This window comes from Opisthocomus hoazin, chromosome 22, assembly GCF_030867145.1.
Source record: "Opisthocomus hoazin isolate bOpiHoa1 chromosome 22, bOpiHoa1.hap1, whole genome shotgun sequence".
NCBI lineage: Eukaryota > Metazoa > Chordata > Aves > Opisthocomiformes > Opisthocomidae > Opisthocomus > Opisthocomus hoazin.
The window spans coordinates 5153835-5181597 of NC_134435.1; the positions used below are offsets into that span (position 1 = coordinate 5153835).

General features: G+C 46.5%; 1 protein-coding gene across 4 annotated transcripts; it reads left to right on the forward strand.

Moving 5' to 3' along the window:
- Positions 1-7229: 7229 nt before the first annotated feature.
- MYOT (myotilin) lies at positions 7230-27049 on the forward strand. Of its 4 annotated transcripts, XM_009931705.2 has the most exons (14): positions 7230-7292; positions 7850-7991; positions 8619-8642; positions 9194-9313; positions 10234-10492; positions 15169-15771; positions 17922-18072; positions 20514-20615; positions 22664-22713; positions 23277-23409; positions 24542-24749; positions 25225-25390; positions 25909-26042; positions 26455-27049. In XM_009931705.2, the coding sequence occupies exons 1-14, from the start codon at positions 7230-7232 to the stop codon at positions 26625-26627; spliced, it is 2328 nt and encodes a 775-aa protein (XP_009930007.2). In that variant the 3' UTR covers positions 26628-27049. The 4 variants fall into 4 exon arrangements, with proteins under 4 accessions (XP_009930007.2, XP_075297864.1, XP_075297863.1 ...); XM_075441748.1 differs by lacking the exons at positions 7230-7292; positions 7850-7991; positions 8619-8642; positions 9194-9313; positions 10234-10492 and adding an exon at positions 13425-13447; XM_075441749.1 differs by lacking the exons at positions 7230-7292; positions 7850-7991; positions 8619-8642; ... (1 more) ...; positions 10234-10492; positions 15169-15771 and adding an exon at positions 13339-13421.
- The last annotated feature ends 714 nt before the right edge of the window (positions 27050-27763 follow it).

A 27763-nucleotide genomic window follows, 5' to 3' on the forward strand; every position in this document is an offset into this window, starting at 1 on the left:
GGCACCAGCATCCCACAGACTTCAGCACAGGGCGTGTTTGCAAATGCTCACCATCTCATCAGGGACATGCCTTAGCTAATTCCAGGCTTAAGCTTTCTACTGTGCTTTTTCCTATGTTAAGGCTACTGCTGGCCCCAAACACCACTGCACTCAGATTGCTGATGTCCTTTTGCTTGCGACATTCTGCTCTATACGCTGGACAAACTCCTCTTCAGCTTAGCAAAGACTTTCAAGCATGGAAGCACAGCACACTCATTTCGGCAGCCGTGCCGTTCTCCATGCTTGAAAGTCTTTGCTAATCCCAGAGGGAGCCTGTCCTCAGGAGCCAGCGCCTCTTTCTGCCCTTCCTGAACAGCGTGTGCGGAGATGCCCGCAGGGCACCAGACACCATTTTTGGGATGCAAATCTAATATCCTGCCTGCTTCGTGAGAGGCCTTAAAAACCCAGTGCTCAGAAAAGGAGCCTTTGAAAAAGAGCGCTTCAGTGCTACACGTTCTGAAAATAGGCTACAAAAACTTGGTCTTTGAAACGTACTCAGTGTTCAGCTGCATTTCTACAATTTAGAAAGACTCTCAGCAAGCTTCAAATCTAATCAAGATTCTGCAGTTTTATCAATGGCTACAGTAACCTCTTCCAGGTATTTGCTTATTTTCAGAATATCTTAGCCAATGCAAACCTGCCCTTCTCCCCACCCGAACAGCAGTCGTTTTAAGAAATGATTCCACAATTTGAAAGTATCACAGATTTCCCTGCAATCTAACCGGTCTTCTCAGCATCCTTGGTGCGTGGGAGGACAAAGAAATAAAATCACTCTTTTCTCACTTCCGACAGAAAGCTTGTTATTCACGCCCCAGAAGCAATAGAGGAGCCACTTCTAAATCACATATTCACATCACCAAGTAACACACAACTAGAAAGCGCACTACTCAAGTGGGGACAATTTCCCGATTTAGCCATACGGCACAGAGGAAATATAGCTCCAAACAGAGCCATCTCCCTCCCACTGCCGTTGGGAATGCCTCACTCTTTGCAGTCCTATGTTCCTGTCACTGTTCAGCCATAAAGGGTAGTGCCACAAGATATCCAAGCGTCTAGCACGCGCTCCCAAAGCTTGAACACCTCTATGAAAACGAGTAACACCATCAGGTGCATGCAGATGGCATGCAAAATGCATTGCTTTCAAATTGACTGAAGGTTGTTATCCTGTATATCTATCAGAGTCTGTTATCTAAACAAAAGATATGCTGATACATTAATATGATGATACAGTCTAGGTCTGCCTTACCTCTAAGTGCAAATTTTAAAATGTTCCACTTCCCCCTACATACACTCTTCACAATGCAGTGTATTTCAGATCCAGCAGATGCTCATTTTTTTCCTAAAAAAGATTTAATAGTTTTTCCATGATCTAAACACCTGGCAAAAGGGCTGCATGCGGCTTTAATACTTTCTTAACCCTGTGTTAAATTTGTCCTCATGTTGCATATAGCATAATTCTGCAGCCATGTCAACTATTCAGGTAATGCTAGAATGTCGTCATTATGGTCTGTGTCAACAGCATGATCTGTATGTACCTTGTAATCATTCTGGTGTTGGGTTGCAAAGGTCCTTGGACTCTTCATTTGGCTGAGTCTAATTCCGTCCTCTTCACAAAGATCTAGAGTTACACTAAGTAAAGGCTGACATTTACATGAGACACTAGGACTGCTAAAATGACTCACCAAGGTAAAATCTTGGCTATATATTCTTTCAAGGACATAAGCTGTACAGTGCCAACATTTCCGCTGACCTGCTGTAGAAAGCCGCTGTGCTTAGCAAGGTAAATGTGGACAGAGCGGCACGTCACACATGGAGCTCGGCAGGACTCAGGAAAAGGATCTCAGGAGTCCGAAAGCAGTTAAAGAAGCTTGGAGCAATAACTCCTAACTTAAAGAAAAGGAGACGCGTCAGAGAGAAAACGGCTATCTCAGAGTGACCTACCAGTGTTCACTTGGAAGCTGAATGACATCCTCTCATTTTTACTGCCAAGTTGAACAGCCACGTACACAACCTCACACATGAGATGGCTTTGCACTCACACAGAAGCCCAGTTTCAATCACCTGAAGCCAATTAGTAGTAGCAGTGCTGGTGGGTGTTGCAGCCAGAGTCCAAATGCTCTCAGTACGTTTATTCTCCTACGTTCACTCTGCCCTTCAAAGCAGCACCCTGCCACCATGCTTGGCACACCTGAAAGTCTCCTGGTTTACTAAATATGCTAATCCCCAATGTCATTAGGTCTCAGACAAAACCAGGCAATTCAGACTGAAACAGGGACTGTTCCAGTAATGAAGCTTATAAGCCTTTCATCTATTCCCACAAACACTTCTTTATCCAAATCCAATATGAACAGTGAAAGCATCCAACACACTCATGAGAAGCAAACCGTGAACTGGAAGGACAACAAAACGCGAGATGAGAGCAGAGCATCTAACATAAACCATGCATGTGAAGGATGAGTTTTCTACAAACCAGGGTGCTGCAAGCAACGTGAATTTCAAGGATGGCTTCTGCTTTAAACAGTAGACACCTACAGCAGCCAAGCACAAATAGACTTCCCAACCATGGGGTCTCCTCTCAGTTGAGCTAGTAAGAGCTCCTTTGGCAAGAGATTAGCCTAGCCTTCCTCGAGCACTGGCAGTTGCAGCATCACGTATATCAATTTTTGTATTTACTGTGCAAACACCAACCGCTTGGCGTGTTACATGGCATCAGTCCAGTTTCACTTGCAACTTTGACAGCCATCATCTTTGGCCATGGGCTCTGCCATGTCAGAAGGTCTTAGCAGTAATCATCATATTGAGGAACTAATGCCATGCAACTGAGTAACTGTCTTGAGCACAAATTCATAAACTAGGGCTATTCTTGTTCAGTGCTAAAGGTCAGTGCCTGTTTTATTACGGCTGGAAACTTGTCAGAAGCTGTTCTTCTTCAGTTCAGTAGACCGAACTCTCCACAAGATCTTGCTTCTTGCTCCAGATAATGTGTGTCCAACCTTTCTGAGCAAGCTTCCTGGAGCGCCTCACCGCGCTTCGATGTTAAACCACAGCATGCCACAGTCCCACCTCCAACCACTTCACTTACTCTTGCTAAGGGGCATGTCTTGCCCAATTCCGGACTTATCATGGACTTGGTAACAGAGTGGAACAACCAAGAGTGACGGCACCTCTACAGGAGAAGTAAGTCTTTTATTGTACAGAAAAAGGTGGGGCATAGATTCCCCAATGCAGTTTTTTTAATGCTGTTTCAGTCGTGTGAAGTGATCTTTAAAGCAGATACGTCAGCCCAGGAACTCCTTTCACAATCTGCACGTCTGATTTTTCACTGCCCTTTTTCTTTGGGAGAAAATCAGAAAAAAAAATATCAGCCTATTTCATAGATCCTGAAAACCAGCTGATCATCAGCTGACAGACTGCAAGGAGGCAATGCTAACAGCATCATGGGGATCTGTGGTGGGATACAGCCAGGATCGGTTTGTGACGGGAACCCAGTGCAGCTCAATAACTTGGCTTCCCAAAACCTCCTCCCACATCGAAGGGCTTGGGATTATCCAGCAGTTCTTGCATCACGGCACAGCTCTGTTGATGGCCACGTGGCATAACCTTGGACAGGAGCCATCCTTGAACTGCTTGAGAGATAATTCTAACTCCAGAGCAACAGACAGAAATATGAAGGCCATGGGTGGTACATGTGGAATTGCTTTGCTGGATCAGGGTCAAGCGCAACATTCTGCAGGTTTGGATGAGACACGCAGTGACAGGCGCTCATCAGAGACGTCTGACTGCCTTATGGCAGCCCACTGTCTCATGTGGCTGCGTGCAGTTACCAAAGGGCTACACCACTCAAATACAACTGGACTGCAGAACATCCTTCACTGTAATCAGTTATGTCTGTTCTGGAGAGTGACAGAAAGCAGGAAAGCGAGAGAACAGATCTCAAAAATCATTTGGACCAAATGGCTATGCAAAGCCTCTGAAGAGTTCAGATGCATGTACTGATTTTGTTTGATGAGATGGGTGCCGTTGTAGCCTGCTGACCTGTTCGAGGTAACTCAGTCCTAGTCTGTTGAGGTGCCTCCATATCTCTACACCACGCACCTATCCACATCTCTACAAAGACAGGGCGACAGTCAGCTAGAAGACGCCAAATTTGAAGTTACTCTACCTACCATGTTACAAACGCTGTAAGTACCAAAGAACACCGTATAGAACCAGCAGCATCAAGCATAGGATCCAGACCTTGAAGAAACACATACGTTTGTCTGACTGAGAGCGCTGTCAGGGTGCAGAGGAACAACTGTAACCTTCAGGAGAGACCTCTTCCCTGCCAAGCCATGACCACGCACATCTGGTTCCTGGCAGGCTGCAAACACAAAGCAATACTGCCGCAAAGGCGGTGGTTCAACAGGCAAGGAGCTCACAAGGGGACAGTTACAGTGGCCTTAGCAACTGACCACTAAACAGCAAACAACAGCTTTGTAACCAGCTGCCAATACCTTCAGGCACTGTTTGTATGACCACAGACACACACAGGCACAAACACAGGACTTGGCAGTACACGACGACATCAGCTACCAGACAAGGTTGAATAAGGCTCTGAATTTGACGCTGCGGGTGCTGTGAGTGGGAGAGGATGAACAGCTGGCTTAATGGATGGGGAATGCAAATCCCAGGGCACCCTTCAGCGAGTCAGCAACTCGGGAGTATTGCATCACGCCAGGCAGATCAGCAGGGGACATACATTGCTTCTACAGCCAGCAGAAAGTCAATTCAGTTATTTCCATGCCTTCTCCTTGCTGACAAACCAGGTCCAATTCCTTCCCCGCAGCTGTAGCTCAGGGCAGACGGAGACAGTGCTCCTATGCCTGTGTCTCACACGTGCTGTTGCCTCTCCGTCCGGAGCCACATTTTTAACGTTCACTCCAGAAGCAAAGCGTATGACAACAGCACTGCTGCGGCAAGTTATTTATTGAGACCAGCATTTTTATGATGCAACTGTGCACATGAGTAACAGCAACACGAGATCGTTAGTCTGCAGTACTCCACCAAGAAAACCTCTCTTGCTGTAGTAAAAGGGAAACAAAGATACAACCTGTAAGCCCTTTATTAATGTAATGTATTAATGTATAAAAGTAACTACTTTTTTGCATCAGTCCAGTATGCTACATGTGAGAAGGATCTGGTAGCTAGTTTATGAGGTACCATTTTCACTTTAGCTAAAGTAACAAGCGTTTTCTTTAGACTTTTTCATCCTAGTGCAGAAAACCCCTGACTCCACCATGGAGTAACTTGGGTCTTTTGCAAAGGTCCGTATCAATAACCTTGGTTAAATGTCTCCGTGCTCTGGAGGTGATCTGAGCCTACTCTCAAATACTAAGGATGCTTCTATTTTCTCTGGCACATACCACCTGCTCTCCAACTAGCATATGCTCAGTTCACAAAACAGAGCCATCACTGTGTTGCACGGAAAGCGAGATAGTCCGAAACACACTGATTTATATTTGTCTCTCCAGGTTGACAGGGTAAATCCGAAGGCTAAGCCTCCTTGCAAGTCTCAGCATCCTGGCAGGGCCAGAGGAATGTCACAGTAAGTGCCAACATTGTTGAGTCAAGTATATTGCACCTCCTAAAGGCCCTCTCTCCATCCTGCCTCGTTTATTTTTCCCCGCACACTAGGAAAAAGCAGAAAGCCACTAGTGTTTTGCTGACCATTGGTTCCTCAGCCAATGAAGCCTCTAGCAGCCGTTCAGTCCATGAGACTTACACCACCTCAATTCAGCCATTATCCTTTGACCCTCAAAGAGTAGGTTACACATTTTTTTAATTATTTACTATAATTTATAGTATAAAATACTATACTTATAGTATTTTAGAAATATTTTTCAAAGATTGGCTCAAGTACATCTTCAGCAAATGACTAAGAGGCAAGGGTCATCATGAATATCATGATCTGGATCCTAAGCTCTGGAAAAGGGCTTTCTGGCTTGGAACATATCTTACCCAGGATTGCTAAGAGAATTGATGGAGCACGGGACAGGGCTCAAAATACTCGAGGGGCTGCCATGCAACTTAGCCGTTTGCCAGCCTACTTCCAAGATTCACTTCAGAACAGATAGTTGATTTAGAGAACACACTTGGTCAAGAGCTGGGGACCTCAGATTACCTCATAACAGACTTACACCTTAACTCAGGCTGAAAGGGAAAGAGCTGATGACTTGGGTTATTTCAGAGAAAACATAGATTATGAAAAAGACCTGTGTCACAGCAAAACAAACCCAAGCACTTCAGTTGCACATTTATATGCAAGACACATGGTTCAAAAGCCACATTAGACAGATATGAGTGCACATCAACACTCCACCATGGAACGAGGACACATCTTGCACTGAAAATATTTGATGATCTTAAAATCGCCTTTCTTGTTTAGTCAGAGACCTTCTTGTAACCTCTGCATCAGCCAAGCTTTAAAGGAGGATGTCAGGACATAGTACCAAAGTTCCTGCTCACTTCATAGAACCACAGAATGCTTTGGCTTGGAAGGGACCATTAAAGGCCATCTAGCCCAACCCCCCTGCCACAAGCAGGGACATCTTCAACTGGATCAGGTTGCTCAGAGCCCCGTCCAGCCTGACCTTGAATGTTCCCAGGGATGGTGCATCTCCCACCTCTCTGGGCAACCTGTGCCAGTGTTTCACCATCCTCATTGTGAAAAATTTCTTCATTATATCTAAATCTGCCTTATTTTAGTTTAAAACCATTACCTCTTGTCCTATCTCTACCTTCAGCCTCGCTGTAGTTACCACATACATCACACAAGCCAAGAAGAGCTAGACCTGGGATCAGCTACACCAAGTAGGGTTCTCTGTAGAAGGGGACAACTCCTGGCAAGCAACACTGATCATAGAGGCTACAAGACGTGGGCAATGAATTGGCTTTTAAGCTATAAGACCAGCAACACTTACCACTTATCAGCTCCTCTTTGCACTAACTTAGTGTTCGCAGTCCAGGGAGGCGTTTCCTCTTGGAGCACTTGAATAGAGACTCTCCACAGGGTATTTATTAGGCTGGTGCTTGAACAACTGATAAAACACTCCAGCATCTCCTTCTCTTTCAAAGTAAAGTGCCAGCAACGCAGCCAGGCTTCTGCATATGAGAAACTGAAGCTATAGTGATCACTCTTCTTTGCTATATAGATGCAGAGTCCCTCGGCGAGCCTGACCGGGTCTGCCTACGGAAGCACACCTGTGTTTACAAAGGTAAAGAGCATGGGTTGTCTGAACGACATAGCTTGTTCTGCAACTGCTGGCATTAGACTTTGAGTTTTCTTGCCTTATCAGAAGGTATTCTAAGGCTGGAACATCAGTTCATTTACAATTCAAAAAAGCCAGCATGCTTCATTAGTGCTGCTATTAAACTAACATCTTAATAGGTAAACGATCCAGACAGACAGAACCACTTACATGAATTCATCATCTCATTTATTTCCTACAAAGGAGGCTGAAGTGGAAACCTCTCATAGTAACCCCCCTTATTACGTTGTATCCACTGGAATAGATGTTTTTCCCTGCATTTGTATCTTTATTTAAATGCACAAGCAAGCTAAAGCCTTTTAATGAGCACTGGTCTATAGGTGAAAAAACCTCCACTCACAACCCACTGCAAATGCATTTAGAATTAAATCAACTGTTTCAAGGAAAATAAAAATATGGGCACAAGATCATCTTCTTCGCTGAAGGGTGTATCATTTTGTAATAACTGCTTCAATGGGGAAATGTTTATGTCAGCCATTTAACACCAATTTTTCCTCCTCCAGGGTCTACAAAACATAAGAGCTACAAAGGGTCAATTAGTGGTATTTGAATGTCGCATTTGTGCTACACCCACCTTACAGGTTCACTGGTACAGAGAATATGATCAGATAATAGATTCTGCCGATTTCCGAATACTACGAAAAAGTAGGTATTGCTACTTCTGTCTGATGTACAGCAATTTTATTGGGACAGTGAAAAGTCAGGAACAAGAACTGCCATAAAAATTAGGAGATAAAACATGTCCACAGGGGCAGAGTTCAGTTTACCAGTATCAAACGCCCTGAAGCTGCAGCCTGCTGTCCAGAGCCCCTGCCTACCCCGGCAACGCGCAGGCACATCAGGCACAACGCGAGGAGATTGCCTTGCTGTTAGTTACTAGTGAAGGTACTACTGAGCCATAGCATCATCATCACTGTGTATTATAACTACAACGAACTCAGGAAAAAAAAAATACAAATGTAAGCATATTTTAAACAGTTTATCATCCTCCCACGTCATAGCTCCAGTGGGCCAAATTCACAGCACCTAACTTCAAAGTCAGTGGAGCTCTTTCTGTATCACCTCAGTGGAGAGGTGTTTGTACCATCAGGTTCCCCAGACAAGCCCGAGCTTCCCCTGTCCAGACGGTATTTCTCTTGATGGACAGCAAGGGAGATGGTCCCTTTTGTAACTGGGGTGACAGCTGAGCTGAGAAAGGAGGTGAGGGCTGAAGGCCTTTCTTCTGTTCTGGCATTATAACCACCTAAATTTTTTTCTTTTTATTTTGAGCAGAGGCTTGTTCGTCAGCTGTTCCAGGTAAGTACACTGCGCATTTTTTGTTAGACATCTCATCAGTTAATTACCCCAAGCATAGTTTTTCCCACCTCACCCAAGATAAAACAACAGCGTTCAAAGGGGAGCCAGAAGATGTCATTCAGTGCCAGGCTGAGAGCTTCCGAGTTCTTGGTTTAACACAAGAACCTGGAAGGCCCTGATTTATTTCACAACACAATGAAAAAGGCATTGTCCCTTCTGCATTCAGTCAAGGAAGAGTACCCTGTATGTTAAGGGAAAACATATCAACCATTCTGGCGTGTGATCTTTTCTGGGTTTTAAACTTGTGCAAGAGAAGACAGAATTTAGCAAAAATTTGTGCCTTGTTTCTTCGAAGTCACAGGAAGAAGCAGCCTTCCTTAACCTTTGCTCCTTCCGAAGCCCTTGGAACCCTATGCCCTTTACATCACTTTTCTGCACTTTATTGCTGCCAAGCCCCATCACTAAGCAGCAGTCCTTCTGCAAGGAGCAATTCCTACAAGTTAACATTTGGCTTTTATGGTACAACAGCATGCCTGAATCTGTCATTTCAGAGGAAGTCTGCACCCTGGTTATTACAGAAGCTTTTCCAGAAGACTCTGGAATATTTAAATGTGTTGCTGAAAATGAATTTGGTTCTGCAGCATCCAGTGCACGTCTCTCTGTTTCCCCAGGTAAGCACATGGATTTCTGAGCTGAGCAACTAAGCATGAAAGAATTTGCTGCTGCTCAGCATCAGGCAGTGTCACAGATGTTTGCCAAGCAGAAGACAAACCCAAACACTTTTGCAGGTTAAAGAGAAGAGAAATGCTTCCAAAATGCAGTCAGCTTGGGTACTTCTCAAAGCTGGATGCAGGTGGTTCTGCATTTCTGGTTTTGGCCCCTCTTCTTCCTGGGTCAAGGATGACAAGGTAGAGATGCTTCTCCCTCTCACAGAGGAGTCTCATCCCTGACCTTCATCCCTCCAGGGACCCCAGCTTAGCCCAACACCTTGGCTGTATCTATACCTCGTTTATTGTAACACCTGACTCATCTGGCTTGTGCTGAAAGCCATCTCCAAACAGACCAGCACCTTGCATGCACCTGAAGAGGCCTACAGGAAAGCTGGAGAGGGACTTGTTACAAGGGCATGTAGTGACAGGACAGTGGGTAATGGCTTCAAACTGAAAGAGGGGAGATTTAGATTAGATATTAGGCAGAAATTCTTCACTCTGAGGGTGGTGAGGCCCTGGCACAGGTTGCCTAGAGAAGCTGTGGATGACCCCTCCCTGGCAGGGTTCAAGACCAGGTTGGATGGGGCTGTGAGCAACCTGGTCTGGTGGAAAGGGTCCCTGCCCGTGGCAGGGGATTGGAATCACATGATCTATACGGTGCCTTCCAACCCAAACCATTCTATCATATGATTCTATGAAAACCAAAGCTCACCAGCCCTGAGAAGTCAGGTTTGGCTAATGCAGCTGTGCAGAGCCCAGGCTGGTTGAACTCTCATCCACCTGCACAGACATACCAGTTTTCCTTCACCTGTTACTGCAACGTGCTGTACTGGTGAACCAGCACTGCTTTCTTTCTGACTTGTGGACAATTCTACTTCCAGGAGCGAAAGAGCTGGAAAGCTTTGCGGGTGCTGCCCACAGGCCAGCTGTGCAAGTCGCCATGAAGAAACCCACCTTCCCCAGGAACAGCCAAACAGGAGCCAAGGACCGAGATGCAGCTGGCCTGCTGTCCTACAGCGCAGAGAACCCAGGGCTGGGCAGTCGAGCAGAAGCCACAAACTTCGGCCAGATGAACTCCAAGAGCGAAACTGGAGATTTTCATGGAGCTTATGAGAATTCACCTCAGGCTTCACCTCTGCGGTAAGACAAAGAGAAAATCGCATCCCTGGGTTAGTTTCATACAATACTTAGGGGATGAACTTTCTAGTGACCCCAGCAACACAACTGCAAAGCTCCTGTGCCCCATACCCTAACAGGGAAACACGCACACGCAGCAACCTGAGCTATTTGCCTATGTGACAATGGCAATGTGTAAGGCCAGCCCAGCTACAGAACAGCACAGGCTCGATTTGACAGAGTATGTAACTATCTAAAGGCTCAGGTAAGTGCCTAACGGCATTTTTAGAAGTGCCTATCTGTAAGTAGCTTGACAGCATCACCCCAAATAATTAGCCTCTAGAAGACCTTTGGCTCCACAGCAGAGCATGGGGCAAAGATCACAGTACCCGGGAAATTTCAAGGTACGATTCTGTTGCCACCACCTTCCTCTGTAGCCTTGGGCAAGCAGCATCACCTCATGTTTCCGTTTCCCATTCCACAAGACAGCAATAAAGCTGGAGGTCCTGTAATCGTGGTGCAGATAGTACCTGCAAAGCACTCTGTGGAGGAAAAGTACTGAGCCAGTGCCCAACTGGGTGGAATGAAAACTGTCCCACACCACGGCAGGGACACTCCTGACTCAGGAGATGGAGGTTTTCACCCAAGAATGAAGTATTACACCTTATAATAAGACTTGACCCAATTTCTGTCCCAAACGCAGCTCTCAAGTAGCTCTGCACTTACTGCATTATTAGTTATCCTGTTTAATTGTTCCAGAGAAACAAAACAGGTTAGAATGCACATCTTAGCAGACATAGATTTTTGTAGTGTTTCTCAGGGTGTTCCTAGGCATAACACAGACCTTGGATGGTGACAGCTAAGAGGTCCAAGCCCAGCACTACAGAGGAGTTTCCTCAGTCCTGTTCGTGAAGGTGAGAGCTACGAGGCAGATGTGTGCCTCCTCTCCCAGCCCAGTGCCAGCACTGCATCTCAGCGAGACTGTTACACCGTGTGTAAACGGCTGCCCGGGACAGAAAGCATTCTCTGTGTTACAGATTCTTTGCTCTAATGACGAGCTGTACAATAACTGAGCCCTCTAACTCTCTCACGTAGCGCATGTGGTTGCAACTATATTACCAAAGACAAAAAGAAATACCGGCAAAGACAGTGATGACAGAACAAAGCTATTACTGGGAATAACTACAAAATTAATTAAGTCCTTGTACTCAAACTTCTCCAAATTATTGCTCAGCAACAGCCATTCTACAAAAGCTAGAAAACGCAATTCTGGAAGGCTGCCATGACCAGCTACTCCTTTCTGAGCCCTTTATATTTGCAGCTTACAGCATCCTTCTCAACAGCCTGAAAGAAGCAGCACAAAATCTATACTGATTATTAACTTTATTTAACTTTTAAAGAAAAAGAAGAGGCTTCAGGCACTAGGTATACTTTTGGGCAGATTTTAAGATTCTTGCTATATAAGCAAAAGATTGTTAATTTTTTTCTAGCTATTTGTTGCTGTATGACTCAAACTAGGAGAACCCGACCAGGCACAACGTGCCACCACTTACAGCAAGTAAACTGGAGCAGTAGAGAAAAGCTGGTCTCTACCACCTCACAGTGCTGGTCAGGGTACTCTTAAGTCACCCTAGCACAGGCTCCAAGATTTATTCCTCTGCCTTTACCAGTTCAGCTTCTAGCTCTTTCAGGTTTTTTCCTACCTTCCAGATCTCACGTTTTACCGTTGCTTCTCTTTCACACGAGTCCTCCTACTTGCATCCAGCCTTTTAGGTGCATAAAGCTATCCTTGAACTGATGCCTTGCAGCCAGCTTCAGGTCGAAACAAGCCCGCTGCACCCTGCGTGGCTGGGGAGCCTGTCTGAGCACAGAGCCCGGCTCACAGCTTCCTACAGGGCTAACGAGCACGCCGCAGCCACCTTTTTGTAAATACTCGATTCTCTGTGCAAACCACAGGCTGCTTTTTTTTTTTTTTTCGACCTGAAAAAGCAGAAAACCTCTCTAACACCCAGGGACACACTTCTTCCCTGAAACCCTTTCGTGGCGAGGAATTTAAATAAATTAGCGCCCAATTAACACCTGCTGTGTAATCTAGTTCACAAGCGGTGGGGTGATGTTTAGACACAAACCCTGAACGCGGATTAACTCCGGAAGCCCCAGAAGCTGCCGAGAGCCTGCTAAAGGGCTTGGGGTTTTTTTTAAACAATAGCGTGTACATTAGACGAGAGTTGCTAAGGTATAATTAAGATACTTAAACCATTATAACGTTAATTTAAGATGTAATTAAGCATTGAAGCCTCCCATTAGAGGGATACAAATCACCTGCTCTGCCAGCAGCATCTGTTGCTGTCCTGCGGGGAGCATCTTTCCCTCCGTGTAAATATCTCTAATAACACACACAAGCAGCAAAATCCCACCGGCCAGTGTTTTACCACCGAGCAGGTTCGTGTCCCCCGGCCACACCTTGCTGGGGACAGGGTGGCCCCGGTACCGGGGTGGGGGGGCGGCTCTGCTCCTGGGGCTCTCCTGGCTGTGAAGCGCCCGCTGTCCCTCAGCGCGCAGCTGAGCAGCAGTCGCAGAGCGCGATCGCTGCCGCGGCAACGCCATGGACGTGAGGAAGGGGATTTCGCTGAGGTCAGCGCGCCGCCGCAGCCCCGTCCTGGGCTAAAAACCCCGCTTTTCGGCTGCTCCCGTCCCTCGCTCCTCCGGCCGGGGAGCGCGGCGGAGCCCTCAGCTCGGCTCCTCCCTGGGGCCGGCCCAGCCTCGCCGCCCACGGTCCCCTGCTCCTGCTGACAGCCCGGCCGTCCCCGGCGGGCGGAGGCTCTTATCGCGACAGGCGGCTCGCGCCGTGTCACCCGCCGGCGGCGCGCGGCCGCGCCCCGCCTTAAAAGGCGGCACCGGTTGGGCCGCCCCCCGGCGGCGGCTGAGGCGCGGGGCAGCGCCCGGGCGGCAGGTGAGGCCGGGGTCGGGGGGCGACAGGTGAGGCCGGGGCCGGGGCCGGGGTCGGGGGGGGGGTCTGAGAGGGGGGGTTATCTTTCCACGTCGGTTTTTCGTTTTAACTCCTGGAGCTGGCGTGAGATATCGCGACGCTGAGGTGACAGGGAACCTTTAAGGTGCGGTTGTGTCAAAGGCAGCGTGGGAGGCAATGAAGGAAACAAAATACGGTTTTCTTTAAAAAAAATAAGTGTCTCTGCTACTACTTCTTGTTTTCACCTTGTAAGGTCGAAAGTCTCTTGGGGTTTATGTTAATTTTTTCACCCAAATCAAGGTGGAACGCTTGAGGCAGCTGTCACGCTGCGACAAGTGAATCTGTGCAGCACAACTTGTTTAAGTGCAGATATTCTAAAAACCCAAGTAAATGCCGGTTTCTGTCCACAGCCCGTAGGTAAATCGAGCGAATCCCTACACAGGCGGTGATACAAAAACGGTACAAAACCAAGATTCAGTGAGTTTTCCGCGCCAGTGAATGCGAACAGAGTGTGGACGCGCTCCAAAAATCCGAGCCAGCTTCAGATTCCAAGAGCGTGACAAGGGGGAGGCTAGGGAATTTTTACTAGAAAACCTGTGTTTACTGCCAGTTAATTTACAGCTAACATTGCTAATTACCGTTAGGAAAGGAGAGCTCTGAATCTTTGAAAGGACAGCGATGCCTTCAGCTGATCTCCCCCCATGGGAATGTGTGACCTGGGGGAGCCCTGCTCGGGGCTCTCCGGCGAGAGGAATACAATATACGGTGTATATATAGCAGCGGAACAGCTGAGCTCAGTGGGGCAAGATTACCATTTTTTCCAGCACATGTAACTGTGGATTTATATTCTCTTTTTTTATTAGTAGCTTGATGTTTATTTGGGGGGGGGGGGTGTTACTTATTTATCTTGGAGCTGAAGCTGTTTGTCAGTTTTAACCAGCTTGCTCGGTTTGCTCTAATTAAACTTTCCTCTTTGGTAAGTTGATGGAAAGCTCACGTTTAGGTATCAAGGACCTGTAAAATAACTGTAGGACTTCATCCCGTAGCTATGTCATTTGGGCAATTATTAGCTGTAACAGCAAACCTCAGGAAATAACTTCAAACGGAGAAGCACGGTCCTTGGCATTCCAATCCCAAAGCTCAAACGGATATAAACAGCTCTGAATTCAAAAGCCGTTAGAGAAGAAATCAGGATACTTTGTTTCAAAGGTTTCGTTTTAGGCTTAAAAGTAAGTGGAACCTGTTTCATGCTTCCCTACAGTGTAAGGAATTTCTCGGCACAAATAGCCAGTTCTCCGGGTAATGGCACATTTAGTATTTTGACAGGGCACAAACCTGCAGGATCCAGAGATCTTGAGTTAAGATGTAAGAATTACCCTGCTTACCAGTAGTATCTAGCATTATCTGTATGCTTAGGCAGGTGGTGGGTCGTCTCAATAACCCAGTTGCTATTTCTTTTAGAATTTACTTGGCTCTTGCAGGTAAGGTAGCTATGGTTAGCACTGCACCTGAGCCAGGCAGAGTGTGTGACTTGTTATTGTAATCCGAAATGTTCATACAGTTCTGGAATAGTTCTAATCGATCTTGAATCTCTTTATTTTAAACTCAAGCTTTAAATGTCGGTTGCCTGAACTTCATATTCTTTGGATTGGTAATGACTGCTCACCACGCAGTATTTTTGTGATTCAAATGGTGATGTACAATTTATTTTGTCTATATTGTCTTCCTTAAGGGAAAATCCACACCAGGAAAGCCTCTATTCTGCAAGGCAAGGGTTCCATTCTATCCAGGAGCCCAGCCAAGAAAGCTTTCGTGGGCTTCCACCTAGTTTTTACCAGCCACCTATCCAAAGCCAGTTACCACCAACAAAAACCCAGGACAGCCGTGAATCCTCTCCTATGAGTGTCCCTAATTTCCCGTCCGTTTCCTCTATGTGCCAACCAACCATGTTTAACTACGAACGTCCAAAACACTTTATCCAGTCTAAGAATGCGTGTCAAGGGCAACAGCAGCCTCCGGGACCCGCAGCCTCTACAGAGCCAAGCAGACAAATCAAACAGTCCTCCATCCTAATACAGCCTCGTAACCCAAGTGGGCAGAAATTCTCCTCCTCGTCATCGCTGAGCTCTTCAATCACGCTCTCCTCGCCTTCCTGTAGTGCCCCTAAGGAATCCACATACCCCGTCACACCTGCATCTGCGCAGTCTCCTGCTAGCTCATCATCTGGGCAACGGCTTATATCCATGCCTAACCACCCCCCCGCCGCATTCCTGTGCTCAGCACTACCCTCGCAGCCCGACTATAACAGCCAAACTCCTTCTCCCATGGAACCTCAGTAAGTATACACAGGCTTCTAACCTCCCCTCGCTTTCCTCTGGCCTGGCCTCTCCCGTGCGCTGACCGTCCCAAGTCCAGCCGCCCGGCGGAACGCCAGCTTGGCCGAAGCCAAGGGCACAGCTCCCACTGACTTCGGATGGTCGAGGCAGGACTCTGCATGAATTGGGTTAGGAGGCTGAGCGTTCGCCCTTGGTGTCTGGGTGGGAGTGAGGGGTCTCCACCAGGAACGAAACTGGGCAGAAGTCATGGCACGGGCTGCTGCACGGGTTTTCTGGAGTCAGGTTGAGCAGTTTAGTTTGATTTGATGGAAATCTCTTATTTAGGGGTATTCAGAACAGAAGATGGACACCCATCTCCAGTTAATTTCTCTCAATAAACATAGTTTATGGACAGGGAGGCAAGGGAGAAGGCAGTAGTATTTCCCACATATAAACAATGTCAAGATTCCTAGTAAGTCTCAGCAGTATTTTCAGGTTCCACATCATGGTGGGACTCTACACTCACCTAGAATACAGTTACCATCAATCATACGTGCTAACAGAAAGGCAGCCACTTGAAAATTTTACCCCTTCAGACCAAAGACTAAATTCTTTCCTGAATATGTATTATATCATTTTGCCTTTGGGCTGCAATCCAAATATCTCCCAAGGTCAGCGGGATCTCAGAGAGATGGGTCTTGCATTCTCACCAACTTGTATTCCTGCCAATATTAGCTGGAGGTCCTGGGCAAAGTCGGTGTGGAATACACAGTAAACACTCAACTAAGGGTATCAGAAAGGTGATAGGGGTGGGGGGGGTCCTGCTGGCTTGGATATAAATTCAGGTTTAAGCACCAGTTTGTATTCAGAAAATGTGAACGTTTCTGGGGTGGTTTTTTTTTTTTTGAATCGCAGCACTGTGGGAAGCGGAAAGGTAAGAAAGAGTGGGCTCGCTAGGGCACTCAGGAGCTTTCTTAAAAGTACTGCAGGAGTAGGGGGGGGGGTTAGGTGTGCGTCTGGAGTGACCGCTGGGGTCTGTGTATGTGGTGTGGGGCTGTTTGTGCCGATAGCAAAGGGCTTCAGTGCCTCACTATACTGTTCATATAAGCTGCTCTTAAATGCAATGTCCTGTGAGCTGAGGAATTATTTTCCTAATCATGCTACAAATGGGGAAACAGGGACATGAGACATGTTAATCTGTTGGGCAATTTATTAAAGTTTTTAAGTTATAACTTGGGCAAGTTATTAAGTCCAAGCAGTGCTGGGAATACGTACCAGGATTGTAACACTTCTGCCCTATTCTAATCAGCAGTACAAATTCCCGAATGACAGGAGGAAGAAAATTTGAATAGAAATAATTGCTGACCACAACTGCAGCACACAAGGCCCCGCTGCATGTAACGGATCGGGTTAGATCCTGCCTGCAGAGTGCTGTGAGCTCTAGCAGACCTTGGCAACCCATTTTGAGGGATGCTCCTCTTTTCAAGCAGCTTTCAGGATCAAATCTACTCTCTAACTCCAAGACTTGATTGCGTCTCTTGACTATGGGTTGCAGGATCAGGCTATGTGGGAGGTTGCAGCAAGGGCTCCTAAGGACCCAACCTAGCTTGGGGTAAGCTTGGCTGTTGGACATCTGGGCAGAAACGCTGTATGAAGTCACCTTCTGGGGCCAGGAAGAAGAGGACAACTAATAAGCTTTGTTCATACCTAATCAATGAGTCTGTGACCTTGCTGTGGATTTGCAGCACCCAGGGCCTTTTTGACAATTGAAATTGCAAAGGGATGCAGTTTTTGATGAAGAACTTGCTCCTGGACAGACTCGCATTGCTCAGCGGAGTCAGTGCTTCCTCAAGTCACTGCTAGCCTTCCCGCACACACCCGAGCCCAGGCAGGGGCCACTGCAGGGTGTAGGGGTGCTGAAGAGCGACCCACAGCAAACCGCTGCGAGTGTTGTGGGAGGACGCTCGGTGACTTGGCTAGACCATGAGGCTTCCCCTTAGGCTAGGTGGCATAATTCAGTATCGAAACCTTATCTGTCTCCCAAATGGGCTCACTTGAACCACAGTTCCCAGGTAGCAGGTTCACATTTCTGTGTGTATTCTATGAAGCTGTAGCAAACAGCCAAGCAGGCCTACAGGAATAACTTTGTTTTCTCTTCCTGCATGAGTAGTTACTCACAACCAATGTATAACAAACAAGCTAGTATCAACTCTATGCAGAAGACATCAGACCAAGAAATTCGAGGAACAAAGGAGGCCCTCATTCAGGACTTGGAAAAGAAACTCCGATGCAAAGACAACCTTCTCCAGAATGGCAACCAGGTAAGGGAAATCTGCTGATTAAAGAAACAGTTTGCTTTGACTCTTGGTAGTGCAAACAGGGATGCAGAGACTGGTCCTAGTGCCCCAGAGGCTGGAGCCTCCAAATTGAGCTGAACGCAGAAGGAAATGCAGGAGCAACACCCCCCAAACAGCTTTACTCAGAACCTCAGCAGACCCCAGCAAGAGTTCTTTGAGCCATTTAAGACCAGAATATTCTTTTAATATGAGGTGGCTGAATTTTTCTCTTAGAAATGCAAAAAAAAAAAATCTCTTCCAACAGCAACTCCATTTTTAACCATGGCTCAGGGCTGCTGTAAAAGATGTGGTTCTGAAAGATTTACATCCAATCTCTTTGTTTCCCCAATGCCCTCATCACAGTTATTTTTGGCATTAGAATGCAAATAGCTGTACTGGTGGGCCAGGTTCAGCTCAGCCCTGAGAAGGCCCTTCCCAGTAGAGGAGCAGCACATGGCTAGTGCACGATGAAAGCTGGCCTGGATGTGTGGCGAGAGAGATGGTTGCTCTAAGTCGGTCTGTAGCATCTATGTGGCAACTGAATATCTGCATCTCCTGTGGCTTCAGTAGGGAATGCATTGACTTGTGAAAGCCATCTGACGCAGCGAGATGGCTTTGAGCTGCTGTTGCCTTTCCTTCTTCCCCTACCTTCTTGGCCAGCACACGCCATTCAAGCCATCTTTGAATTTGTGCATAGGGTCAGGAGAAAGGAGCACGTTTAGAGCCATGGCACAAACTTAAACTCTCCTGCTGGACATCGCATCCACAGACAACTAGAAACCCAAGGAGAATCCCTCAGTTCTCCAGACACAATTTCACCCTGGCTTTCAGTGCTGGGGTTAATAAACAACCCCAAAACATTAAAAACTTGGAGAAGTACTAAAATTTGAAAGCTCATTCTAGAAGCCATCACCACATGTGCTAAGCATCTTTGATGTATTTTTATATGAACAACAACATATCAAAGAAATTACATGAGCTTTTATTATAAAGTCTGTCTCCTGTAAGAAGGTCTCTTAGTCTCAGTACCTACTTATTTAATCTGCAAAGGGACAAAATGCAATCCTTTACCAAGAAATCCAAATCTGGGAGGAAAAATTGCTTACCAGTAGGGAAGAACATTACAGCAAGCTAGAGCAAGCAGGTCTCTCACGTGGGAACCTTCCTGCTGGCAGGAGGCAGACTGGTAAAAGCCCAGTGTCTATAGATTCCATCTTCTTTGCCCTGAAGCAGAAAGGAGTTGTTCCATTACCATCAGTGGGAATAGGTTTGTGTCACACATATAATTTTAAATATTGAAGGAAAAAAAAAATATATATTAGGTCTGACTTGACGTGTCCCTAACAGGAATGTCCTGTCTGCTGTAAGGAAGCTTGCCATTGCAAGCCAGCTTTTCTTCCCATAGGAGGCCAGGCTAAAAATAAGGCTTATGCAATTGCCACCCTGTGTCCTCCTCCCCTTGTCCTCCAGCACCGTCTGAACCAACTGGCCAATCTCAGCCACACTCGATACAGCCGTAACGACCTCAGGGATATTAAGCTCTGACAAGTTTTGCAAAAGGTATCTCTTGCTCTCTTCTAAAGAAAAGTCCCACAAGCCTCCCCAAACCCTTATCTACCCAGGAATAGCCACATACATGTCCTGTACACAGTAGAAATTCAGTCAGAGCTTGTCGAAAAATCCAAACCCAAGGTAAACGTTGTGGGAAGAGAAATGTCAGGTGTTCTGGTGCTCGGGGGACTAATGTACTCTTCTCAAGTAACCCGACTGACAGAACTTGAATTTAACTCTGCTCATAGTTTTCCCCATGTGCTGCATCCATATTGTAGGAACTCACTGTTGCATGACAGAACCGCATCCCTGCCTCCTCTCAGGACAGCGCACAGCATTTCGCAAGGTGGCTGCTGCGCTGGCACAAACTTCCCTCGTGCTCTCAGGGGCACCGGTGCTGCTCCTCTCTGGCTGTGTCCGCTGCTGGTGCGGCTCTGGCTTTTTTGGGAGTAGGGGACGCTAGCATCCATCATGCCTCTAGCTCCTGAAGTAAATCCACAGCTGAATGACCTGGGAAGTTTTCCCAGTGCTAACAGAAAGGTACCCTGGGACTCTGGCTTCTGAGATAATGCCATCAGTTACCCATAAATAATCCCAGCAGAGAAAGAGGAGGAGTGGAAGGCCACAGATGGCATTAGAGAAGCTTTGATGAACAGGCTGTTTAATCTTTTATGCATTTCAGCGCTGTATATATTGAGGCTGACTTCAGTCGGCATCACAGTCTGCAAACCCTCTGGAACAGACTTGGTGGTTCTATTCAGCCGCTGCTCTCATTGGCAACACCCTGAATTTGTGGCATATTAATGTGCTCTTATAAGCTGATCTGAAATAGTAAATGGACTTCTGACTAGAATTCCTCTCCACTCTCCTTTAAGCGATTAACTTATGAAGAAAGAATGGCTCGCAGGCTGCTCGGGCCAGCAAATGCTGCATCTGTGTTGGAAGCAGACAGTGAAGACAGCACGCAGAATGCACAGGTAAATGAGGATCTGTCTCTAGAACATTGATTTCCTGGTGATGGTACTGTGACCTTGTACCTGAACAGGGCAGAGAGATGGGGCTGGTTTGCTGCCAGGGGAGGGGAGGGAAGGGGACGGGACCACTCTCACTGCCAGAGCTCTCTCTAGCAGGGATTTGGAGGGGGGTTTTGGGGTGGTGGTCGCATATGTGGGGAATTTAAGCACCGTGTGCTTGCCAGGCCAGATCTGTAGGAATGACCTCTCCAGGGAGGAATTACAGCAGCTGCTGCGCAGCGCGTTCCACCCTGCCTGTGCCAGGCAGCGAGCAGCACAGCCCGGGACACAGGTACCTGCTCCCGAACAGCCCAGTTCAGAGTTGGCCAGGACAGCGAGGTTTACACCTGTCTCTGTTCGGAATAAGTGACATTGACTACAAGAGGTCAGGGTCTTGGGGTGGGAGCGGCTGGGTTTTAGCCCTTCCAGGGGCCTGCAATCATTAAAAGAAGGCAAAGCAGTTATTTTAGCAGCCCGCATGATGATAGCCAAGAAACTATTACTACTGGCATTTTCAAAAGCACTTTAGTTGGAGCCTTGCATCACCCATTGGTTATTCAGGCCAGTTAAGAGCTCTCTTTGGCACTCCTGTGATCAAAGTCAGTGGAAGTGTGTGTGATGGGGCACTGGGTACCTGTGGAGCCAAAGAAAACATCCCTCCTGCTGCAGGCAGGCAGAGAGCTGGCAGGCTGGCACACACCTTCCGAAGGGCGGTTAGCGAAACGCTTCCATGCAAGAGACACTTCAGATCACAGCAAAGGAGGAGTATGCGATTTGAGCTATTTCTCCCCAGCAATCACCTGACAAGGGCAGGCAAGAAGGGAACGTTATGGATGTCAGAGAGCAAGGGAAGTCTTGTCTTTTGCAGAGAATGAGGAAACATTCAGTCAAAACAGGATGACTGACAACTTTTCGGGGTATGTGAAATGCTGCAGAAAAAGAAATATTGGAAGGAGAGACTGGCTTATGCTTGGGAGATCTTAATGCCATTGTTCAGTCTTATTTTTAAATATTGTAGTCAGCGATTCATTCAGCCTCCTAATTCCTCAGGAACTTAAGTACACAGTCCATCTAATAGAGCTATAATTAGAATTATCAGCAACTTCATCCCTACAGCATCATTTCACAAGTGATAATTGCCCAGAACTCGCGCAAATGAGCAGATACAAGCAACTGCCTTGGGACTCAGCATTGAGCTCAGTCCAGCAAAACCCTCCTTCACGTAATGCTTCCCCTGAACTGAAGACTGCTTCTGTGCTTGGAGTTTAAACCCAGGCTTAAGCGCTCCACAGGATTGGGCTACAGAGCACAGAACCAACCATCATAATGGCTCAGTGCAAACACCCCACAGATTTCCAGGCAGAAATGTCCTCTGTCTGACTCCATTGCTCAAATGAGTCACCAGTAATAAACTCTGCTTGCATTTTCCAAACATCCAAGTTCCTAGCAGGAATCAATCCTGGGTACTTTAGCAGATTTAATCATGCGATTGTGGAGTTGTCAGCGAGCTTAGTTGGTGCTGTGATCTAGAAAGAAAAATATTTTCCAGCTCAGCATGTGTCCATTGCTATTGGTACCATATTTAAGTGGGCACAATGCAGCGTTCTTGCCAGCGATTCCACTTCTATTCCTGCTATAGGGAAGGACACTCTGTCCTTAGCTCTCATTTTAGATACTGCCAGTAGTACTGCTCCCCTCTAACAAAGGTTATTGGCTGGCCAAAAGCCTCGTGTGCCAAACAAAACTGCTGCACCTATCACCTGTGCAGAGCGATGAGAAGTCGTCCCATCCTATTAATAGGACTCGTTATTGTTGCAGCAAAGCCTAGGGTGAAAACAGAGTGTATTAGCTCCTGGTGTAAGATTCTTGACCTCTTGTCCTAATGACTTCTGAAGTAATTCAGTTTGCTTTGAAGCAGCTGTCAGTATACTAACTTAAAATGGCTTCTCATTCAGTTTATAGATAAAAATTTCTCTTGAAGTTAACTCACCTCTCCTCTTCCTCTTTCCAAGCACCAGAATGCAGAAAACATCAGGCTGCAGGTTCCTACAACGCATGTAAGGTAATGCATAAACTTGTGCCATGCTACTCTTCAAGAGCTTACTGCAAATGTTTCTAGACAACGTTTAGTTTTACTTCACTACTTACCAGTTTTTTCTAAAGTAGTAACCACTAAATTCATTCTAAAACGCTACCATTTGTGGATGGCTGATGATGCCTATCATAGCCCAGTCAATTCAAAGCAGAACACTAAAGGTTTGAAGACTCCATGTACCTGGGGCAAATACCCTTCATATTCTAGAAGATCTGTCTCTAATCAAAGCAAGGTCCGACAGTGTAAATGATGAAACACAGCACGATGCAACACAGCCTACTTTGCTCTTGTCAATTCTTTTGGAGATTAGGCCAAAGAGGAAGGTTTTGTGTATTGCACTGCTGTGTTGAATTGAACAACTTGAGCAAGATAAGTGGCTGATCAAACTCCTGCTGTACAGCTGAAACACAAATCAGAACTGTAGTGCTGGATTCCTAAACATGTTGGGGGACTCTAGCTGCAGTCGTGCTTTAATGTCACTTCTGCTGTGGTAACTTTTACACAAGTAACTGTTTCTGTCCACTTTTTAGGAGCAGACCGTCCTCAAGAGGAGATGAACGTGGACAAGACTCAATCCAGGAAAAGTTTTTTCAGCCACGTTTTACACAAGTGCCTGAAGACATAATTATTGAGGAGGGACGATTCTGCAGGCTCGACTTTAAAGTAATACCAGCCTTTCACTTTCCGTTAGCTCTGAGGGGTGTATGGCACCGAGAGAGGTCTCTGAGCCACAGTACCTTTGCACTTTAGTAAGCCAGAGCACTAATGCCAGATGGTGCAGGGTCTCTCCAGGCAATGTAAACCAAGAAACAGGAGATGGCTCAATGTCTCAGCATTTTCCCTTGGAAAACGTAAATGGAATTAGCTGCATAAGAGTATGGTTAAAGCTGAAAAGTGGTAAATACGGACCACCACAGAACACCATCTAGACCTCATTGGGATGAATGAATATTAAGACCCTGCTGAAAGAAGGCATTTTTGGGAGATGACCTTGTGCTTTGCACTGGGACTCCACTGACTTCCGTGGGTGCATGCTGGATGTATGTTCAGCAAGGCCTGTTTAGGACTAGCCTGCCTTTAATGAGTCCTCTCTGAGGTAACGGTGCCCTTGCTGGAGCAGGTAGTCTGGCAAGGAAATGCCCTAATTACAAACAAACAGAATATCAGAATGGCCTGAAACTGCCTGGCAACCCTAGCGTAAGGAAGAACTGTGGTCTGACGCACATGCAACTTTACTGCAAAGGCTGTTTGCTGGTTGTGGTTTGGCTTGGTGTTTTTCTAATTGCTTCCAATTCATTTTTCTTAAGTAAACTCTTGCCAGACTTTGGTGTGCCCTTTAGCTATTTTGCTGCAAAATGCTTAACTTCTGCTTGTTGTGAACAACATGGAGCTTGTCTGCAGGACAGTTTATTTACATACACTGTGAAAACCATATGGATGTTGGCACTGCTGACAGTGCTAGCTAGCTGTGGGATTAAAATGGTGAGTTCCCCCTCTCCATGAACCCACAACAAGGATCTTTGGCCTAATCCACACTGCCTCACAGGGTGGGAACAACAGGGGGTGGCAAGAACAGCATCCACTGTCTTGTAGCTAAAGCTCATCTCTCCATGGCACTTCACGAGCCTTCCTCGCTGTGCAGCACCACATTAATATTCAAAACAAGGCAAGACTGTAAAATTTTATAGTAGGATCATGATTTGATCATCTATTGGCATCAAACTTCCTACAGCATTGCAGGGCTTTTATTATCTTAGAGCTGTTTTAACTCTTCACTGCTTTCTTCTCCTCACAGGTTAGTGGGCTGCCGACTCCAGATGTGATGTGGTATCAGAATGGAAGGATGGTTCATCAAGATCAGTTCCATAAAATGATAGTGTCAGAAAAGGGATTCCACTCATTTATTTTTGAAGCAGTCAAATCATCTGATGCAGGGACATATGAATGTGTGGCTGTCAACCGTGCAGGAGAAGCGTCTTTTGCAGTAAAAGTGGAAGTAATTGGTAAGACTGAGAGCACTGACACTTACCAGGCCACACACAGAAAATCTCCGTAATCTAATGCCTTCCTCTGTGTGTTCGGGCCATAAAACAATCAAGAAGCAGAGACAGATCTCCAGATATTCAGGCTCAAACTACAACAAACACCTTACCTTTTCCAAGGCTATTGTAGTACACACATCTGGAATGCCATATATCTTCAAAGCACTTCTAGCAGGATGCGTAGATGTAGTGGGATGTCCAGAGTCTGGGAGTTACTAATCTCCCAGAATTGATAATATATGTTGATTGACTCTCCTCCTAAAGTGGATTGTGTCTACTATACCCTCTTGCTCATGGGAATTGCTTGTAGGTTAAGGAGTTGCAGTGAGGAACGTGTGCCCTCCTGAGTTTAGCATTCTGAAATCTTAAAAACCAAGCCTGATATTAATGTGCAATACTTACAGTAACTCCTTTTTATCTTTCCTCTTTAATTTAGCAAAAGAACATCACACACCTCCCATTTTCATCTTCAAGCCACAAAGCAAAAAGGTTTTTGAAGGAGATACAGCCAGACTCGAATGCCAGATCTCTGCTGTCCCAACACCCCGGATTTACTGGAAAAGAAACAACGAAATGGTACAATATAATACAGACCGAATAAGGTACCCTATTAATGAGTTGGCCATTGGTGTGTTAGAAAACAGTAACCAGTATTTGTTAAGTCAGATTTGAACTGGCTGGTTTCTAAAACCAACAAGCTGGATGGCCAGATCTACCACTCTTTTATGACACATGGTGAACAGGCCCATGTGCTGGAGAGGCACGATGCACAGCGTCTTGTTCTGAGGGCACAGAAAGAAAACTCTGTGCCCAAAGGCCGCTCTGAATTCCAGCAGCAGTTCCAAGCCCGTAGAGAAGCTTTGTTTTAGGATTGAAACATGCAATGTATTCATCAGGCCGTGGGGCTACAGGAGGGCCTTGATGCCACCCGAATGCTATCGTGACGTGAATTACTGGTGGCTCGTAACACAAACGCAGTGCTTACGTCCAAACAGTTTGCAGTGCCCTGCAAGAATTGTTGTAGGGCTTTCTCAGCTCCCCAGCATGCAAACCGACCAATTTCAATGTCTTCACTCCTTCCCCCTCCAAGCACTTACACATAAACACCTTTGTTTTTCAGCTTGTTACATGACAATACCGGAAGGATTTGCCTCCTGATCCATAACGCAAACAAGAAGGATGCGGGCTGGTATACAGTATCTGCGGTCAACGGAGCAGGCGTGGCCACGTGCCACGCCAGGCTGGAGGTTGCGAGTAAGTACCACCTTACGGTGCCACAACCACCTCTGGAACTGGCACAGAGCCTCAGGGTTAACCCAACAAAGCTTAGGCTGCTGGGAGGATTTCTGTCCAAAGATACCGAACTAGACAAAAAGTAACTATCCTGGGAAAAACTCTTGTTTAGCACCAAGACACCGCAAAGTGTCCTTTGCACGTTGTCTGCATCTGCTGTCTGTGCTGTCTGAAGACTACGGTTTGATACCAGGCAGGAGGGTGACTATAAATCTCTGGTGTCTGAGATGCGGGCTTGGCTGTTCAATTCTTCCTAAGCATTTTCTGGCTTATGTTGCAGATAAAAAGCAATTCGGTTGCTCTATCATGGGTCTCTCCACAGCCTGAGAACACACTGAAAGAGGCCTTTTTTTTTTTTTTTCCTCTCTTCCAGCACACACAAACAAGCCAGTTCCAGCCCCAAAGCAGTTACGGGTTCGACCAACTTTCAGCAAGTATTTGGCACTTAATGGCAGAGGACTGGACGTGAAACAAGCTTTCTCGCCAGAAGGAGAGTTTCAGCGTTTGGCTGAGCAGTCTGGACTCTATGAAAGTGATGAACTTTAACTGGAAATGAAGAGGAAGACTCACACCCATAAGAGACAATTACAACATAGATGCAGTTAACTGGTGATTGCTCTGATTAGCAAAATACCTATCTACGTATTTTTACTCTGACTCTTGCACATTCAGCTGTTCCCATTTTACCAGGTTAGATTTTATTTATATGGATTGGTGAATATAACCATTTGCTAAGTATTGTATTTTAACTATAAAGCCTAAGAAAGCAGGCCAAGTAGTTTTTACAAGTGTGGGCGGTTTTAGTTCCACCTGTGCTTGGCTACATGCTAAAGTAGATTGGTTTGTACTGCTGCTCTGATATCACTCTTGATAATATCAGAAGTCTGTACCGTCTGAATACTAAAACCAAATAGACTAGAGTGTTTTTATGAGAATAAATTAGAGGCAAATAAAATTTTAAACATCCAGTGTGGGCTGTGTCTCTTCCTTGATCTGTTAAAACCACCTTAGGGATGTCTGGCAGCAGCTGCAGCCTGGCAAAGGGGGATTCTCCCCCTGCTCAATCTGCTACCGGTCCTCTCTCCTGCCTGCTCCCCTCATCACTCCTCTTCCGATAAACTACGGACTAGATGCTGACGTCCCTTAACACCAAAACATGTCAGTGAGGCATGATCCTTGCACTGTGCTATATGAATGTATATGAATACATGTTAAGGCTACCGTGTTTGCCCTCCTTACCCCTTTCATCCAGGAGTGCCTGGGCCTTGCCTGGCTGCTGGCTCTCACCGAGCTCTTGATTTGAACCAGCCAAAGGGTTTGTGTGCTGCTGTTCACAGCCACCTGGCTCAAAGCAATACTAAATACCACGAAACCTGATTTTGCCAAACTCCAACAAACCTGATCGCTGAATATTTTTCAACTGTACTTGCCAAAGGAAAATTTGGGAGGATGCAACCAGCCTGACCTCCTCCTGCGGGCTGCACAGTAACACTGCTGCCGGCCCCCAAACCCCACCACCACCTTCCAGAACGGGAAAAACGAGGTCTGGGCTTCACACCGTGCTGTCGGGCCAGCAAATAAACCCCCTACCCCCGAGCTGAACTGCGCAGCGCTGACTATGAACCGGCGTTAGAATGGCGTTAATGGACATTTAAACGCGCGCTCCCTGCGCAGCGCGAAGG

Bases quoted from the DNA above. Each gene is read 5' to 3' on its own strand.
- MYOT (XM_009931705.2), top strand. From the start codon at position 7,230: ATGCAGAGTCCCTCGGCGAGCCTGACCGGGTCTGCCTACGGAAGCACA. The intron at 20,616-22,663 runs GTAAATGAGGAT...CCTCTTTCCAAG, and splicing joins ACAGCACGCAGAATGCACAG to CACCAGAATGCAGAAAACAT. The intron at 22,714-23,276 runs GTAATGCATAAA...TCCACTTTTTAG, and splicing joins GTTCCTACAACGCATGTAAG to GAGCAGACCGTCCTCAAGAG.